This window comes from Embiotoca jacksoni, unplaced genomic scaffold (genome assembly GCF_022577435.1).
Source record: "Embiotoca jacksoni isolate LCO1_2020_lvr unplaced genomic scaffold, fEmbJac1.0.p SCAF_13, whole genome shotgun sequence".
NCBI classification, from domain to species: Eukaryota; Metazoa; Chordata; class Actinopteri; family Embiotocidae; genus Embiotoca; species Embiotoca jacksoni.
In genome coordinates, this window is record NW_027185263.1 from 6,733,213 (window position 1) to 6,752,899 (window position 19,687).

General features: G+C 39.6%; 1 protein-coding gene across 2 annotated transcripts in view; it reads right to left on the reverse strand.

Annotated features, from left to right (window-relative positions):
* The window catches only part of cpeb4b (cytoplasmic polyadenylation element binding protein 4b), a 35,742-nt gene continuing 16,055 nt past the window's right edge, over nucleotides 1-19,687 (reverse strand). The window contains exons 4-11 of one of the 2 annotated variants that reach the window (XM_069146060.1): nucleotides 16,215-16,265; nucleotides 12,368-12,391; nucleotides 10,831-11,001; nucleotides 10,501-10,590; nucleotides 9,983-10,101; nucleotides 9,715-9,829; nucleotides 7,874-8,055; nucleotides 1-4,865 (exon numbers count right to left, since the gene is read on the reverse strand). In XM_069146060.1, coding sequence (XP_069002161.1) covers nucleotides 4,638-4,865; nucleotides 7,874-8,055; nucleotides 9,715-9,829; nucleotides 9,983-10,101; nucleotides 10,501-10,590; nucleotides 10,831-11,001; nucleotides 12,368-12,391; nucleotides 16,215-16,265 — 980 coding nt within the window. In that variant the 3' untranslated portion in view covers nucleotides 1-4,637. The remainder of the gene's footprint in view (nucleotides 4,866-7,873; nucleotides 8,056-9,714; nucleotides 9,830-9,982; nucleotides 10,102-10,500; nucleotides 10,591-10,830; nucleotides 11,002-12,367; nucleotides 12,392-16,214; nucleotides 16,266-19,687) is intronic. The other variant, XM_069146061.1, reaches the window with a different exon arrangement.

The following is a 19,687-nucleotide window of genomic DNA, read 5'->3' on the forward strand; positions in this document are numbered from 1 at the left end:
TTTCATCACAGTTAAGATTTATTTCATTCAACATTTCACATTACAAATATTTAAAAATTATGCATACTGTTATAAATAGTTGGCTGCAAACAATTAAATAACATTAGATTTTTCTTTTTCGTTTCACTAGCACTTCTACAGACCAACTCCTAGAAATATGGACATATCCGTATTACATAACTTAATTAGAAAGGAAAATACAAAAATAGGAACTTATAAAGTGAAATGACAATAAAAATTAAGGTGATATCTTAAGTAAAAAATGCTATTAATAAATACAACAACCTTCCCATACACAGTTAAAAACTATTGAAATCTTGCCATTAAGTAACATCATTAACAGACAAATATTTAAATATTTATTTTCCTTCAGAAAATGTGAACCATATATTGTGGAGCACAATATAGCAATTAGTAAAAACTAGACACTTTAACATATTAAAAGCTTCACCTCAAAAATATAACAAAAATCTGATCAAAATTATAAAAATCAATTATACATTCCAATTAAAAATATACCAATAAACAGCTAAATACATTGTTGACCTAATAATTACAATGCAATCAATCACAGTAGCTTAAAATAAACAAAATAAGCAAATGAGCACAAAACCTTTAATGTTTTAAAAATAACTTCAATTATTTATATTAGTACAAATAGGTTGATTTCTTTTCTTTTTTACAAACACCAGCATGAAAAGGATTACAATAACAGTAGAAAATGACTGTGAAAAACATATTAACATCTTCTTTAATTAAATGTCTGCAATTAAAAATGGCATTAAAGAATTACATTGCAAAGAGTCTTTATCTGGAAAAAGGTTCAAAAGAAGTATTGCACATAACAACTTGAAGTTAACTTGCAACATTTACCACATTCAAGTCTTTAAGCTCCCCTTCCTCCAGATAGGTCTATATAAGATCACCTCGACAGACAGCGGGGATGAGTTCTCAAGTCTTTTAAACAGTGTTCTATAAGGATGCTCAAAGTCCTGCACTGCCAAATCAGTTTAGTTTATTTTTATCTCTCTGTCATGTGCATCCTGCAGAGGTCTGCGAATGGGGGAAGCAAGGAGATCAACACGTGGGGAAGGTGGCGGGGAAGGGGGAGGGGGAGGAGGGGAGTGAGAGTAGGTTTGGGGTGTCCTTAACAACTTAATAGTTGAGAAACATTTGGTGCACACCACAACAATTAATTTTAATAGCTAATTCATGTACTTGTCATTTTCTCTTCTTTTTTTTTTTTTTTCGTCATGCATGCTAAGGATTACAATAGGTGCTAGTTGGCAAGTTCAAGAATATATATATATATACTTTTTTTTCAAATATTAAAATATCTAAACACCAAACATCCATTCTTGTGATACGAGATTCAGCGTTAAGCGTGAACCAAATTTTGCATTCTCCTTATAATAAGTTATACTCCATCTATGGAGAGGAAACCAAGACAGAAGTTACCATTTCCAACTAGTATAGCCATGTTTAGAGACATTAACATCAATTTCAAATTACAACTTTTTTTTTTTTCTCGCCATGCTGTTATTGACCAGATTGACTGGAAACATTGAGTGTACGAAAAGCTAAGACCAAGAGAGCGATACACTTTGGTCTCTCCTCTGCAGATCTGAAGTCGCATCAACACAAATGCGCACTTAGTTGTAAAGATTCCTCAGCACTGAAATGTATAAAAAGCATAATTGAAAATAATATATATTGAAATCACCCAACTTTTTTTTTCTTAAAATGAACATTTCCATATATGCAGATCTCTCAGTAACAAAAGTACAAAAGCTACCTTTCACAATGTGAAAAATTGAGGTATTGCAAAAAGGAGTTTCCCCATTTGTGAAAAATGTGCCTAAAATGACTGTTGGAAAAAGAAAAAATATTTAGAAAAGTAGTGCATAATAAATGTTTATATGTGCATGACAAAATAATTTAGCTAGAAAACACTGTACCAAAAATCAGCAGGCCATGTATAAAATAATCTTCTTTTTTTTTTTCATCTCATTTAACAGCAAATTCTTCACAAAGTGTTTTAACTTCTAAAATGCTCACCCGCCACACCCACAAAACTAATGTCCAGGGTGCAAAACTGGTGCAACGACACCACGCCGATATGAGGATTTTCACTAGTGTGTGTAATCAAGTTTCTGTACTTACTCCCTGACATTTAAATGCTCGGCTAGTAGGTTACCACTGAGTGACTGAAAATGTCAAACAAATGTGAGGATTAGTTATACTTTCGCTGTGGGGACGTGCACTTCCTGTTAATTTTCCCAAAACACGCAGACCTATTGGAGATAAAAAATAACTAGAGCCAAACAACTCGCACCTCCATTTTGAGCTATGGAGAGTGTGAGGCCTTTTGTGTGTGTGTGTGTGTGTGTGTGTGTGTGTGTGTGTGTGTGTGTGTGTGTGTGTGTGTGTGTGTGTGTGTGTGTGTCTGTAAGCCCTGTTGTGTTTCCACTGGTGTTCTAATGGTTTTGACTGCTCTGTCATAGATATATATTTAGCATGTATATATATATGTAACATACATACTGTATAGATCATGTTCAAGGCCAATCTTTGGTTTGCTGGAGTCCAGCAGGGCTCGACAGTTAAGCGAAACTGGGTCGAAGTGACAATTTTAAGAAAATATATATGAAAACGAAATGAGAAAAGGAAACAAAACAAAAAAAAACAAAAAAAATCTCGACAAGAAATGAGCTACAGTATGACCCACTACTGCACAGCCATCTTTGGTTCCCAAAAGCCGCTGGCTACAACCGGCTGGACCTGCGATCTCGTTACCGAGAGCAAACTGCATGTGGGTCACGAGTGTGTAGTAGTAGAGCACACTGCAGAGACTATCTTCATTTATGCTTCAAAAACACTGGATGCTGAGTTGGATTAGATTGGCGGGAGTAAAGGATAGAGGGTTCGCTGAAAGGGCAGATCCCTCCGTGACTCAAAACGTGTGCTGACGATTCGGAAAGCAGGTAAAACTTTTTAATTGCTTCTTTCGTTAAATGTAGCTGACTCGCGGATGCAAAGTAGAACTTTTTCATTAAAGACTTGGGAGAATTGCACAAATGCATTTTCAAAACAAAAACAAAAACAAAAACAAAACAAACAAAAAAAAAACCCTAACAAAGACAGGCATTTCCTGTTTGGTGGTAGCCCCGTTTAAAAACTGCATTTAAAGACGACCCCTTGACTGGCCTTCTCTCGAGGAGTTACTTTAACCTCAGTCCTGAAAGATCCGGATCCGAGCCGCCGCTGTGCGCGGACGCAAGACGGCGGGTTTTGATCCGCAGACGAGGCCCTACCCTCTGTTCGCTGCTGTCTTAACAGCAGAGGCCGCAGGCAGACGTGAGGAGAGGGGGTGTGTGGGGGGGGGGGGGGGGGGGGGGGGCTGGATTTATCTCTTTTTACCGGTAAGCCTGTCTCTCCTTTAGCCTCCCTGTGCCATACATTCCCATAATACGCTGTATACTGTACGACGCTTTGCTCTGTCCCTACCACAACCCTGGGTTTGATTACAAAAATAAGGAGGTGATGAAGCAAGTGAGTACAAAACTGTGCCAGTCACATCACTCTCTGCCTGTTGCATCACTTCCCTCTGATTATAGTTCTAAGGAAAGGAGAACACCAGCGAGCGACAAGGTTTTCTTTCTTTCTTGCTTTTTTTTTTTTCTTTTCTTTTTTTTTTTTTTTTTTTTTTTACTGTATTCGGCACATTAGCAGCTGAGTTTGAGGTATTAGTTTTTGCATGTCAAAATGGAGATCGAAACCCAAATCTGTGTTGCTAAAATTTCGTTGTGATTTTCAAGTAACATCAAAATATTTGTGTGGTCTTGGAAATCATAAAAAGAGAGGTTGAAACATTTTGATCTGGGAGGGAAAAGAATCCATTCGTTCTGCAGCGGGCCCCTCTCTGTTCTTCAAAGTTAATTAAGATTCAGCTTTGGTTAACTACTAAGGGTCTCATATACTGTATCTTCACTCTTTAAAACCAGAAATAAGTGCACTCTTCTTTAGCAACACCTTTTTAATTCACATTTGCTCTGGAGCCTCGTCTCAATAAGCAAACTTAATTCCACCTCTCAGAAAAAAAAAAAAAAAAAAAAAAAGAGCCAAAGATATTCTGTTTCAGCAGCGTTTACGCTGGAGACTCGGTACAAAACAAAAAAGTAAAAGCTCTGCTACAAAAGAAGTCCGTTGAATGTAAAAAGAACAGTATTTGTTTTGGGGCCTCTTGTTTTAAATTTAAAATCAAAAACACTGTTTAGAAAAAAAAAAAACATGCCAATTGAATAGCAGAGTACCATATCAAAACCTTCCTATATATGTTTATTTAGAACTAATAAAACTATTTTTTTTTAAAAAATCAAAAGCATAAATAAAATTATGTCGCACATCTGTTTTCCTTCCTGGACATATTTGGATATGACTCCAGTTTTTCTTTTCTATCTTCAAAATATTAATATATATATAAACTTAAAAAAAAAGAAAGAAAAAAAAATGTTTGGTGAAATTAGAGCAAAAAGGAACCAGCAACAGAAAAGTGCATTTATTTGTACAATGATTTGCGACTCCTGCACTACCTGCCCTCCTGCTCCTCTGTTGCCTCTCCCTCTCTTGTCGCGCGCTCAGTTCCAGCGGAAGGAGATGTGACGAGGTCGGTCGCCTCCCTCCTTCACCAGGGGTTTGTGAAACTCCCGTCCCGCGCGCGAGTGGATGGCCGCCCAGCAGTACTCGCAGTAGTACTGCAGGCAGGTGACGTTGGCGCAGAAGAACGGCGCGAACTTCCCGCCGCAGCGAGTTCCCTGGCACTCGTCGCACAGCTGGTCATCCAGCACGTATGGCTTCACTTCCACCTGCAAACAAAGGCGGAAATGATTAGTGGGTTGTTTTTTTTTGTTGTTGTTTTTGCAACATACACTTGATGTTTCTTTATACTCCGGTTCCTTCATCATTCCAAACGGCTGCCCGGGAGGGTGGGAAATGTATCTGAAAGCTTGTGATTTGCTTGGAAACGTAGCGACGATAGTCTCTGTCGGTGGACTACGACAGCTACTGGTATTATTCTTCAGAGCAAACACTCGTTTGTTCATTCATTGTTTTTTTTTTGGCAGCACAGTTGGCAATAAGCAGTAATTGCAGCAGTGCTTCACTTCCCGGAGAGACAAAACGGTTAGTTTCTTCTTCTTCTTCTTCTTCTCCTCAGTGTTTCGCTTCACATCAAGTCGCAACCTGCCATGATATAACCCACTGGTTTGCCATTTCGAAGCCTCTCGTCTGGTATTTTAGCCATCGTCGTTTGTCATTGTTGTTTTTGTGTTTCATATCGGACGAGCTGATCAGGAGTGAATTTAGCTAAAGGCTTAAAAAAAAAAAAAAAAAAAAAAAAAAAAAAATTAAAAAAGTGACTTTTTGAATGGAAATCTATGGAGCAAGAGGTTTCTTTGGAGCTAGCCCCTTGCGGACATCAGTGGTAGTACACTTTAAGACACTTAGAAAAGTGGTGCATAATAAATGTTTATATGTGCATGACACAATAATTTAGCTAGAAAACACAGCAGGCCATGTATAAAATAATCTTTTTTTTTTTTTCCATCTCATTTAACAGCAAATTCTTCACAAAGTGTTTTAACTTCTAAAATGCTCACCCGCCACGCCCACAAAACGAAAGTCCGGGGTGCAAAACTGGTGCAACGACACCACGCCGATATGAGGATTTTCACTAGTGTGTGTAATCAAGTTTCTGTACTTACAGAAGACCCAAAAATGAAGTCCATGTTTTTACAGTCTATTTTTCAAACGCAAGCGCGAGCTGGGTGAACTCGTGCGCCTCTGGCGAGCTTTCCCGGGAATGTCACCACCGTCACCCAGCTTGTTGAGTTTGTAATACTGCGAACGCGAGCTTGTTGATAAGTGGGGCCACAGGCTTAATAATCATTGTATCAGTGTATTGTTCATTCAGTGCATTTACATTTAGTGATATCCTCTCTATGTCCTAGTTTTTGTTGTCAATGACAAAGTCTGCCATTCCCTCACGGAAGTATGTCCGTAGTGCAGGTCACTGTTCTTGTTTGTAATTTCATCTAATTGATAAGAGCCTCACTGTTTACAGTTTCCTTTCCTGCTGCTGTATCAGAGCTATATAAAGATATAAATATATAAAGATGTCACAGCAAAAGCAACGTGTTTGTCACAGACTTCAGTCCTTTCTGAATTATTTTTTTGATAGGGGATTTGATCAGTTTTAATTACTGCATGGAGTTATAAAACAGGAAATATTGAACTACATTTTCTGTTTTGACAAGTAATCACAGGTGTCACCAAATCAACCAGGAATTAAAACATCAACAGTTCAATTCCTTTGAGGTCCTCAAAGGCTTTTAGTGTCCAATAGGTAAAAAAAAAATAGTTACCATACATCTGAATGGCTTTTTAAGGTTGTTGAAGGGTCAAATAAGACGACTCGCTTCCACGATAGTTGCCCAAATGCTGAAATTTGTGGCTTTTCAACCAAAATGTATTTCTAAACCCCTTTTCCTTCCTTTTTTTTTCACTGCTCAGTGATGATCGATTGCACGATTAGAAGGTAAATGTCACTTTAAGGCACTCCTTCTACAAAATTTGAACACCAATTATGCAAATCTGAACGCTATATAGTGTTCATTCAGTACTTTATATCATAACGTTACCTACTAACACTACATATTTCTGCTGGGTTTCTGCTCAAGTTATCGTCACTCAGTTATTGTGCAAATGTGAATAGCATTTGTGTCATTTCCAGGCCATTGAAACAGCCCTGTAGATATTACTGTAATTCTTTGACTGCTGACAGCAGTGGGTAGGTCAGCGATAGCCTTAGCTCATGAGTATACACGTACCTTATCACACAACTGTGCACCGTATCTGTGAGGCTCAGAAGTCGCAGAGACCATAGCCTTTTTCACAGAAGAAATTGTTTTCATGTCAGAGTAGGAAAAGACGAGGTGTGACTAACAAATTTATTGATGGTTTAACTCCATTTAGTTGCTTCAGTTTAAATGTCCTGGTATTGCACATTCTGGCTCACTGCAACAGCAAAATGGAAAAAAAAAAAAAAAATCCTTGTGAGTTTTGCACCTGTACTTTTCCTACTATAACAAGTCAAAAGGTCTCCTGTTGTAGCTGACTTCCAAACAGCCGATAGAGTTATAAAGTGGGAAGGAGGCATTTCAGGCACCTTTTGTTCTAGAAGTAAAAATCCCATCCATTGTTCCCAAAATGTAATGCGACTCGAAGGTGGAGCACTTCTACAGTTTGGATCAGCATAAAACTCTCCCGGCTCAGTCGTTAGCATTTAAAATGGCTGGTTCTTTGATTAAAAACTTCTAAGGTACGGGCATGAGTAGATAACATTTTTTGGGCGAGAAGTTACCTACAGAGAAATATCCAATCACTGAGTTTAAAATTCTGTCAGTACTATTTTTAATATCCGTACTCTGTCTGTTGTAGTTATTTTACTTTTACATTTAACGCTGTAAAAAAGCACGTACGGCCATTCAACCTACCCTGTGTAAATGTATGTCAGGTGAAATAAATAAGAGATGTTACATTTTCAGCCCAGTGTTCATCTTGGACTACATCACAAATACTTCTCTGTTCTCTCTCTTTAGTAGAGGAACACATTTTGTGCTGTATTTTTTTCACTCCAACAATTTTTTTTTTTTTTTTAAACCTATCTCTTTGCACAACTCAAAAAAATGGGGCAAATGCAAGTTTGAGAGAAATAGAACAGGAAGTAAGGTGGGGGGGGGCAGATAAATGAAGAAAGAAGGGGGCCGAAGGGGAGAGACAGAGAAACACTGAGCTCCCTTTTCTCTCCACTCACCCGTTTATCGATTTCTCCATGCTGCAGCTGTACAAAGCGAGCACTGATAGCAGCAATGTAGCTCTGCTGATTAGAGAAGGCGACCCTCCCTGCTCCCTTGGGGTACTTCAGCTCAGGGTCTGTGTCGATGCCAGCGTAGCAAACTCCTCCGTAGAGGCGGTCCATGATCATGGCCAGCTCCACTGCAGGAAGGGAGGGGGGGGGGGGGCAGTGGATGACGCATAGAATTAGCTCAACAAAACATTCACAAAAACAAGTTTGACGCATCGAAGAAGCATAGACTTAAGAACCCTGTAGCCTCTGAACACAAACACACCGCACATCAGGTTGATATGGGCTGTTTGGTCTGAGAGTTTAAACCATCAACATTAAAGTTTGATGGGCCAAATATGAGAGTAGAGCCCTGTGGACAGCTGCAACAAATCCCAACAAGTTTATTTACAGTCCTTGACTGTTTTACTCAACAAATGTTAACAAATAATGATAATTAGGGTGAGATAAATCTGCAAAATTACAATTAGAGCTTTACTTATTAAAAAGTTGAATAGCAGTTTTTACTGTGACCCAATTTATTGCAGAGGATCATAAAATATTTAATGTGCTGCAGGGCGTTATGACCTTGGTCATTTCTAGAGTAACAGCACGGAGGTTTAAAACAAGGCTACCAGTGGTGCCGACAACATGTGCTCATCGCAAAAAAAAAAAAAAAAAAAATAGAAAAAGGAATTTAATATTCTACACAGCACAGTGTGCCACAGAGAGCACTTCCTGATATCACCAGTGTAGGTCAGTGCCTCTTTAGTTCTATCCTCTGGCAAGTCTAGGGCTTCTCTTGACTTCAATACCGGTTTCATGAATCATCCCAATTTAATGAAATCCATTTTAACAAAAAGAAAATTATATTACAGGTTGGAGAACAAATCTAATAAGATTTACTCCTGCATAAATGTATCAAAAGTTATTCATTTTTAAAATGAAAACATTTCAGTGTAGATGTAGCCTCGGTATTTGGTACTGCATGACAGGGCATTTTTCAATACTCTGTAGTATCGAAGCAGTTCGGTCCGTGCTATAAATTAATCCAAGTTTGTTATCCAGCCTTAAGGAAGTCTAATTTTAGAATGAATACAAGCTGATCATATTGCAGTGTCTTAGGGAAAGGAGCATTCTCATTCTGTAATCTCAAATATTAGTAAGAAATTGAGTACGAGAAGAAAAAGATGGCTAATTATTGTCCTTTATTTGGATTTTTATATAAACATATGCAAAATGATATATCAAAAAAATTAAGATATGCATTTAAAAGGCAATTGAACATAAGGAACGGACTAAAATCACTGCTTTATAGCAGTTTACATTTTTAAAACAGATTTTTTTTTTTTTTTTATAAAACATCAAGTTGTAATGATAAAGTAGACAAGTCTTTAAATATGGATGTTATTGCAAAGAAGCTACAAATCCTAAAATGCGGATGCTCCAAACACGTCTTCAACCTGACACGAACTTTGACCACCAAAATCTAATCAGTTCATCGCCAAGTTCATTGTCCAAATTTAATGCCAAATTTGAAGAATTTTCTTCAATGCGTTCCTCAGATATTGCGTTAATGAGAATAAACATAATACCTCCGGACACAGCTGTCCTTGGGGACCAAAACATTTTTTTGTAGGCCTTTGATAAATGACTGAAAATATGGGAAAGCCGCAATAACAAACACTTGAGATTCAACCTACATTAAACTTCAAATGTAAGTGTTTTCATTAAAAACACCCGTGATCTTAATTCACCGGGTGAAAAAAAAAAAAGAAGCCTAAAAAGACAAACAGAAAAGTGAGGCTTACCTGCGCGGAGCGGACGAGGAACTCCTCCCACAAAGATGGTTTTCCTCGGGTCAAGAGGCTGAGATCCGTCCATCACAAAATCGCTGTCGTTCAGGTTCCACGGGCGGATCTGGACCTGTCACACACAAAGCCCACAGGTTTCAGCTCGAGAAATAAATTCCACACGAGCTGCTAAAGTCAAGTAAAAGTCATAGCCACCGGGTTTCACTGAGTTCAATGGTAATAGCTAGAGGTTTCAGCGAATGGGTGCGTGTGCGTTCCCACTGACCGGCTTGTCTTTGATGGTGGGGCTGGACACGCAGAGGTACAGCTTGCCGTCCTCCTCGATGCAGGCATCGATCAAAGCCTGCACTGAGCTCTCATCCTGGAACAGCAGGAAAGCGTAGCCTACACGAAATACAGCGGGGTTATTCAAGCTGCCGGGGCCACACGAAGTAGTGACACAGAATCGTGTTGGAATTTATTGTGCTGATTACTGTGACTGTATGTCTGATCACAACACAGCAGGAAGACATGAGCTTTTACAAACAGACCAGACACGGTTAACAACTGCTTCGGATCTTAGCCTGAAGACAAAACCAGATTGCACAGATGCATGCAAATTGATAGTGGTAGACGGATACAAGGCTAACGCACACTGTCGTCCCCAAGAACAATAAAATCAGTTACCACATTTTTTTGGGGGGGATAAATGATCGAGATCATCCTTTTACACTAAAGTACTGTTTAGCATTTCATAGAAAATTGAGCACAGTGTGAACAAGCTGTGATGGGAAATTAGGATACCTTTGGGGGGGAAATAGGATTTGCTCTCAGCTTTGTGAGGCCAATCCACAAACAGGTGTCCAAAACGCCGGAAACTGGCTGTTATCTCATCTGAAATTAAGAAAACAGAATGTTGTCTCATTGGCAGTCTGCAGGGTTCTAAAAAGACAAGACTGATCAATATTTACAGCACGAGTCTTTCCTCAGAAAGTATACTTAAGTGTACAGTAACATTGCCTCGTGTGTTTCAGGTGTCATTTTCTTAAAGTGTACCTAAAAGGTAATTATAGAAAAGAACAAAGAAATAAGCCCGGGCATGAAGTCTTTGTGATCTAAATGTAACTGCTGTACCTTCGTCTATATCGGGGGGAAGTCCTCCAACAAAGACCTTGCGTGAGTAGCGTTCGACACGCTCTCCGTTCTGGTGTGGAAAGCAGTGTGGAGAACCCAGGCCCGCAAGACCCTGATCGCCACGCTCGTCGTCAGGGAAACCATCCTCCATCGGGAAGAGAGAGGAGTGCCCTGAAGGTGAAGAAGAGGGGAGGAGAGCAGAATATATTTATTTCCTGAGGAGAGAACAAGGTGTAAAGATAAGTAATGGCACAGTAATGACACTAGTTAGGGTAACTGTACATTAGCGCTTTTATTTCATAAGGCTTCATTCAATTTTTACTGCGCTGCAAGTCGTCTACTTGGTACATGGTGAAAAAGGAAGAAGCAGTTTTTTGTTTTTTGTTTTTTTTTCTCAAGCTAACACCATTTACAGCATCACTAGGGATGCGTGAGGAGTGCATTAAAACATATTTTTATATCCTTGAGCACTCTGCGGCTTTCATACCCCGTGGGGGGGTATGAAATGTTTAACGACGGCAAATGTGTTCAATATTAAATGTGTAGAAAGAAAAGGAAAAAAAACATAAGTAGAGGTGAATGGTAGCACACAAAAAACAGAGGTTAGCAGTGGCCCATCTTAGAGTAAAAATCCTCATAAAAGTCATGTTGCATGGAGATATTGCAGGTTGAAAGGCACATATAGTCATATCCAAAGGAATTGGACGTAACAAAACGTAATGTACAGAATGTCATGTTACGTGTTATTTTGACAATATTTATTCTTATGAACCACAAATGGGCAGCAACAGTCTATAGAGCATTGAACACGCATGCAGGTTATCACGAAAAACACAGTAGTCCTCTCGGTGAACAAGTCTAACTAGTGGTGTGCGTGTGTGCGTGTGTGTGTGTGTTAGTGTGTTAGAGGTTAAGCTCTCCCTGTTCTATTCCTGCTCCCATACAACCTGCCCTGAGCTGCTTTATAAAGATTTATGCAAGGAGTTAGCCTTAACTTAATGTGTGTGTGTGTGTGTGTGTGTGTGTGTGTGTGTGCGTGCGTGCGTGCGTGCGTGCATGTCATGGCCATGTGCCTGCATCTGTCGCAGTGTCTGTAAATCACACGCAACACTTTGTGTGTGTGTGTGTGTGTGTCACTGCCTCATTGCATTTTAGCCACAGTCATTGTGGCACTCATTTGCATTGTCGGCTAAGGAGGGATAATCTTGCAATATGTATGTGAAAGTGTGAAAAAGCAAGCAGAGTGAAGCGTAATGAGAGAAAAAAAAAAAAAAAACTTGAGGATGAAAGATGCACAAGATCACTTTGCAAGCTTATAACAAGGCTCGACACTTAAGACAGTCATGCAGACAAACATGTCACTTCACCGTACGCATACACAAAGCAGTCATTCAAAACTCATATGCAACCAGCAGCCCATAACCAATAAAATCATAACCACACGGCTCACTGTGCCAAAATCACTCAAAACATCGAGACCTATGCAACGGACAATATTCTGAAAATGTAACATAATATATTCATGACAGTATTTTACCTCGTCTCCTGCTATAATTCCTGGCTGCATGTGGAATAAGGACAAATCAAAGAGGAGGATGTTTATAAAAGTTGCATAATACACTGCAGCAACAGAAGTGCCAGGTGGTTCATGACAATGGAGGGATGTTCCATTGTCAGTCTTTGATTTTGTTAATCAGTCAGGAATCATAATCAGCTTGCGGTATTGACAGCATACTTATTTCTGAACGCTAGAATGTAGTTAAGAGTATGAATTGATTTTTTTTTTTTTTAAAGGGGAAATCTGTATTTTGAAAGGGATTTGCATTTTTAATATCACTTGTGCATCACTGCAGATGTCTGGCATGTTTCAGAGTGGACACTTGTTACCTCTCTACTCGTACAGCACTTTCAAAATAAAGTCGCAAAGTGCTTCATTGTCAAAAGAGCTAAAAGAGACGATCCGAAGACACAAAGAAGACAAAGGTCATCTCGGTTAAACAGTGTAACTTAAAATGAAATAATTCCTGTGGCACTAAAAAAAAAGTAATGTAATTATTAATATTAAACGGGGCGACTGAAAGACAACATGAATCAAACTATAAAGGAGTGTTATACTACATGTATGTTTGAAGGAGAGAACTATAAAACTTGTGCTTTTACTTGACCAACCCGAGTTCCCCAAGCAGACCATTCTCAACCCTGGAAACATTGACAGAAAACCTGAACCTATAAAATAAGCAACACTGAAAAAGCTTCATACATGTCAATCCAAATGAAGGCTTTGGTAGAATAAATGTACTGAATTTGAGAGCCCTGTCAGATACAATAAAGTGAGGCATGTGCAGATAGTTAGGTATCATTCAAAAATGTTAGTTGTTAGTTGTCCTTAGTTGTTGTACAATACTTTTTTTTGATACCAATTTTATAAAAAAAATAATTTTAAGAAAAGGGAAATGACACCTCATATGCAAGTTACCGCTGGACCGCACACTTTACCGATGTTGCTTTAATGCCTCAAATGTAAAGAGTAGACACCAGCTAGCCCGGCTTCTTACAGAGAAGCCAGCAGCTGCAGCATGCGCCACTCATGCAGGTGTGTGGACAAAAATTGGTTTGAAAAGAGTGAAATAAGGAGTTCTAATGTAAGATTTACTCGTACCGAGTGGTATTATCTACATTGGTTGGCTGTCCGAGTAGTATTAAATATGATAAACCCTGTATTGGCCCACTAATGCTGATTTATTTATATATTTACTTTGGTGTTAACATGGCAGAAGTTATGCATTGTAAAACGTAAACCTGTTAGTGTGGATGTTTGGATATACAAAATGTTGTACCAATTGACAAGGCATTTTTCCAGTGTATAATACAGAAGCAATTCAGCCGGGAGCCCTAAAAGCATTGAGGTTTGGTACCGAGCCCTTTGCATAGAAACATGCTCCAAGACAAGGACAGCAACTTTGTTTGAATTCGATTGCCAGATATGATTAGACACTCAACACTGGCTTAACAGCTGGGCAACTTATTCGGTTCACTCAGCGTGACTGAAAAGTACTGAAATAATGCATAAGCTTTCGTAATCATGCAAACAGTGGAGGGAGACGTCCTGCCTTCTAATTATGACCCAGAATAATGCAGAGGGAAAGGCGAATAACGGGAAGAAAGGATCCAAAGGCAAAAAAATTTAAGACACACCACACGTAACCAGGGAAAATTAATCTCAATACTTCCTTAAAAAGGCATCAAATGCGTCATTAAGGTCAAGCAGCTCTCGCCTGACAACAGTGGATGCAGGACAGTCTCACGAATAAAAATCAGAATAAAATGTATTTAATATGTCACTATAATCCAAATGTTCCTCAGGGCAGTGGTTTTGTAAGAGCGTGACGCTGATACCCGTGTAGAGTGTGGTGAACCATGGGGTGGGAAATAATGTTTCTTTGCAGGGAGCTGAAGAGAGAGAATTAAAATGTGGACACTGGGGAGATTTAAGCATCTAAAACTGTAAGCACATTGAGAGGATGAAGAAGTAGCCAGAGCACATAAGCAATAATCTTCGCCTCCCTCAGTGGACTGTCCAGCCCAGATGGACATTAACTCTGGGGGAAGGTCAAAGAGAGCTGGAAACTGAGAGAGAGAGAGAGAGAGAGAGAGAGAGAGAGAGAGAGAGAGAGAGAGAGAGAGGTGCAGGAAAGCAGATTGAAAGAGAGCACACAGTGCTATAAAAAGATGTGTGTGAGAGAGAGAAATAGATTGAAGGAGATGAAGAAAAGAGCTGATAAAAAGCTGTGTGGGGGTGAGAGCAAATGAGAGTGAGTGAGCGAGAGAGATCAAGAGAATGAGGAATGCAATCTGTGTATGCTTATGAAGAGAGAGAGGGAGGGCTGGTGTGTAACCTCTATCCTCTGCCTATCCACTGGCACCATCTGTCTCAGGGCTTGATGACAGCTCCTGACCATGTGATCACACCATGTGACCCGGCAACCTTTTGGAAAAAAAAAAAACTAGCTGGCCTCTCAGGTTTTACACCCTGGCCCTGGACCAGTAGGCAAAAGCTATGACACCGCAATTACACAATGACGAAGGAAATGGCCTGTGTGCAAGGGCAAGGCAGAGGTAGCTGAATATTAAACTGCTGTTGTTGCACCCTTCAGCATATCAAGGGGAATTGCCAAGTTTTTTTTTTTTTTTTTTTTTTTTTTTTAAAATCAACCAGGGAGATAAAACTTATGGCTTTTCTATTTGTGGTGCAACAGTACAAGGTAACACTATTTTCAAAAAATCAGAATGAGAAATTAAATGTTCTTTATACCTTAATAGTTTTCAGAAAACATGCATTCAGGAAGGTATTTAAAAGAAAAAACAAATTTAAAAAAAAAAGGACAAAATAGCCTCAAAATCAAAAACCTTGAAATGAAAGGCTCAAGGCACCCAGTGGTCTAAGACACACACCACATATCAACAATCGTCGCCTAGATATTTTTGACTGCTTTACAATTGTTTCTATAGAGGCATTTATTGTAAATATGAAACCATTTTATCAAACCAAAGGCCATTTTTCGGTCTCATTCTATCCCCCATCTACTTTTTACCCGGCATCATAAGCCACTTCTTCCTCTCTCGCTTTACACGCATCCTCTTTCATTCATCTATTAGTTTAAGGCACAAAAAGCCATCAGGAACAGTCAAAATGAAACCCCATAGAGGTTGCAAAATTAGGTGAAAGGTCACAACCGAAAATGCTTGTTAGTTAGAACTGCTTTGAAGCGGGAAAGTGTGGAAATGGCAATTTTATTTTTTTTATGTTGGCATTCACAAAGCGAAGGAGGAAAAACGGAGAGAAACACAACTTTGGAGCTTGGATTCCATCCCAGGCAGGTCAAAGGGAACAAGAGGCTCGAGACGCAAACACTCAGGGTTCACCGTCCAACTATATCCACCTGCCACACTCTGTGTCACCTACATAGAGATTTAACTGAGCTTTGAGTTAAAAAAAAAAAAAAAAAAAATAGTCTGTAAAATTGGGTGACTCAATAATAGAAAACAGACATGATTCTCATGAAGGACTGAGTTCTTAGTGCAGGAACTAGAAATGATCCCGTTTGTTTTTTGTTTTTTTTATTTAACCTGCAAGGTGAGTGCATATGTTCAGATTATAGCGTGATTTTAAATGACAAAAGCGATATCTTCTTACAACGATATTAAGACAGCTTGACATTTGATCAAATGATGTTTTAAAAGGACATCTCTTCAATTTAAAACTAATTCATCAAAATAGTTATCTTTTAATTCTGCACACAAATCTTTGTGCTGATTTCAATCCCTGGTTTGTAACGTTACAAATAAGACCTTCGAGTGTGCTGTGCGTCGGTTACTATACGTACCATTGAGGGGAAGAGGGTTGTCCGCTCCGGGGTGGGGGAACCCCAGACGACCTACAAAGGGAGACACAGAACAGAAGTATGTATTATATTCGAAGTTCTGACGTTACTCCTATGGCATCGGCCAATGTTTTGTGCCGATTTGTTATTCCAAACAGAACCCTTCTTTTAGTAAGAATAATGACTATGCCAATACACTGGGTGTTACAATTCTGATGGTTGTTGTAATGCCTCCAGAAATGAATGGCTTTATTATAAAATGGCAGCCACATTAGACAAACAATAGGAAGCACAATAGCACTACAACTACTATCAATTATCAATTCCTGATTTGGCGGAAGGCTCTGACACTCTTGATTATAGAAACATATGCAAAGACTGGCTGGCTGTTGGGCTCTTTTAAAACTCTTCTGCAAACAATGTGGGGACGAAATGAAAGGTTGGTGTTGCTGTGTTAGAGTTCATTGAAAAGGGTTTATACCGAATAGGCTTTGGCTGCGAGAGCTGTGAGCACAGGGAGTGTTGCGACGACTTCAATCTCATTAGAAAACTACATTTGTGGGACACCAACCATTTCTCTAACTCTCATCAACCTCCATTTCCCTATCTGAACCTCGTTCTTTCTCTGAGCCTCATATCATACATTTTACATTGAGCCATTTGCCAGGGCCATCTTGCTCTCTCACACACACACACACACACACACACACACACACACACACACACACACACACACACACACACACACACACACACACACACACACACACAAATACATGTTGTGATGCCAAACAAGCTTCAAAGTTATGCAAGACCCGCTTGCTGCAGAGGGATAATGAGATGAAAGGGCTCAAATAGTACAACCATTGTTGTATGGGTATGGACCGCCCTGTGATTGGTGCATTCCGATGCCTGGGTCACATGGAAATCTGCAGGCCCCTCCCCCATACCTCGCCTATTGAGCCCCACAGAACAGAGAAAACAGAAACCAGGACGGACCACCCGTGGCTCCAAGAGATACTATGCTATTATATTATACAATATTAAAGAGATTTTCATACATTTAGGGCCTATTCATCACAATCAAAAAATAAGGTCAGTGAAACGTTCAACTTAATCAAAATCCAATCAGGGGTGCCAGACAAAACCAGATTATACAGACGAGCTCAGATCCTCTGGACTATAACTGCAGAATTCACAGATTTATCTCCCTCTGTAATTTAGCTCGGGATACAGTGTGTGCTGATAGTTGCACCACCCAAAATCAAAGTCCATCTGAAAACAACATGTCATTAAATTGTAAAAGCCTATAATGGTCTCTGAGGAGCAAGCGCAGGCTTATGAGTCCACCACATCCCTGTGTGTCTGCAGCGTTGTGTGTGCCCCCTCTGTGAACCTTATTTGCATGCTGCTGGCTGCTCACACATACAGTACAGTGACAGCTAATGCACATGCATGCAAAAGCACACACAACGCAACGCAACGCAACACAACACAACACAACACAACACAACACAACACAGTGCTGTGTGTGTGTGTGTGTGTGTGTGTGTGTGTGTGTGTGTGTGTGTGTGTGTGTGTGTGTGACTGAACACAGAGATCCTTTCTGTCAGTCAGGACAATGCTGGAAGCGATTCAAAGCCACTTCTACTGTAGACATTTTGTCTCGCCTGTTCCCTTTGCTTCATTGCTCTCACTTTGTTCAATATGTTGAGCTGGAATGAGAAATCGGTGCTCTGCTTATGTGCATGTAAATGTGCTTGTGTATGGATGCTGTCTGTGTTTATTATATTTGTGCGTGAAGGTTCTTGTGTGTGTGTGTGTGTGTGTGTGTGTGTGTGACAGAGAGCGGTGGAGAACGAGAGTTGGCCTGGAGAGGAGACAGCGCTCAAAGAAAATGTGCTGTAATTATGTTTTTCTTTTTACGTTGCCGTCAGGGAAGAGGGAAGAAGTCACTGCTACACTTGGCTCAGCACTGCACAAGCCTGAACTATAATTATGACAACGAGGAATAAATAGTATGAGATTCTATCGCAGGCCAAGGGATACAAGACAAAAAAAAAAAAAAAGATAAGGAACATTGGATGGGTTGTGTTGTGGTGCATCAAGTGAAAGCAGTAAAGAATCTGAAAAGGCAGAAGAAGAACAGGTTGATTGAGAGGAAAGATAGATTCGTTGTGATGCAATATAGTGGATCGAACGCGGTTGTATTGTAAAGCATAACAGCTGCATCACAGATAAACCCTACCACACGAGTCAGAAAAGATAAGTGTTGAAGTGCAAGTGGACGGAGCATTCACACAGGAAGTTGGGGTCAGAATAACTTATAAGTAATTTCATCATATTTTCAAACCCTGCGTGGTTTGAGTCCTAATGAAGCAAAAGCTTCGGCTTTTTAAATTTCGAAGAAGATTTGCTTTGTGTTGTGGTGCCGAGTTCTTGGAGCCAACAGTCGTAGAAAGAGTCTGTGCCAGCATGGCTGGAGCTAAGATACCAGAACGTGGCTAATGAGGTAGCCTTCCTGTCTTCTTCTTTTAATATAGAGGGAAGATTTACGACGGTTTGACAGCAGAACATTAGAACACAGCTGGGTGTTGCTGAGCCTAGTGAGTCTGAAGCTGAAATAAATGTATGGTCATGGTGAGGTGTCATCAGCTCAGAGTTTTCACTTATTTTGTTAAACTGGTGTGTGTGTGTGTGTGTGTACGAGCGTGTGTGTGTGTGTGTGTGTGTGTGTGTGTGTGTGTGTGTGTGTGTGTGTGTGTGCGTGCGTGTGTGTGTGTGATTATGAGACGAGGATTGATGCACGTCTGATGTTGGATTTTCATTTTCTGTTCATTAGACACAAGCAGGCTCTAAAAGGAAAATATTTTGTGACTTCCCTTTTGAGACTTTTTTTTTTTTTTTTTTTTTTAATAAACTGAAGTTTGAGGTCATACGGAGACCCCAGTTAATTAATGTATACTGCTTAAACCATTAGATTGTTTCAACCTAACAATGCAGTTGTTTTCTCGGATTAAGCCTTGTGATCTATGGAACTACTAAGAAATATGGCTGACAGTTTTAACCAGTGTGCCCCACCCAAATCCTTTAAGCTCAACTAAAGCCTTGAGAAATCAAAGGTGTTTCCTTTTAAACAACGAACATTACCAGAACTACTCCTACCAGTTCCTCCCTCTTAGGCAAGAGCTAATAGTGGCCACAGTATTTTCTGTTAGCCAAGTCCTCTCTATCTAGAATTAGTGAGTTGCACGCTTTAAAACAATTAACAGTGGCTTGCTGCTGCATTCAATAATCCATTTCTGGGTTACCATTGATCAATACTGTTGAGCTTGTCTGTTAAATCTAAAATGGAGAATTCGCTTTCTTAGGCAATTACAAGTGTGAGCCCCTACTTTGTAACGTGTGGAACATATTGGAGCCGAGTTTATCCTCCGATATTAACCTATCGCAGATACCTCTGTATCTGTATAATA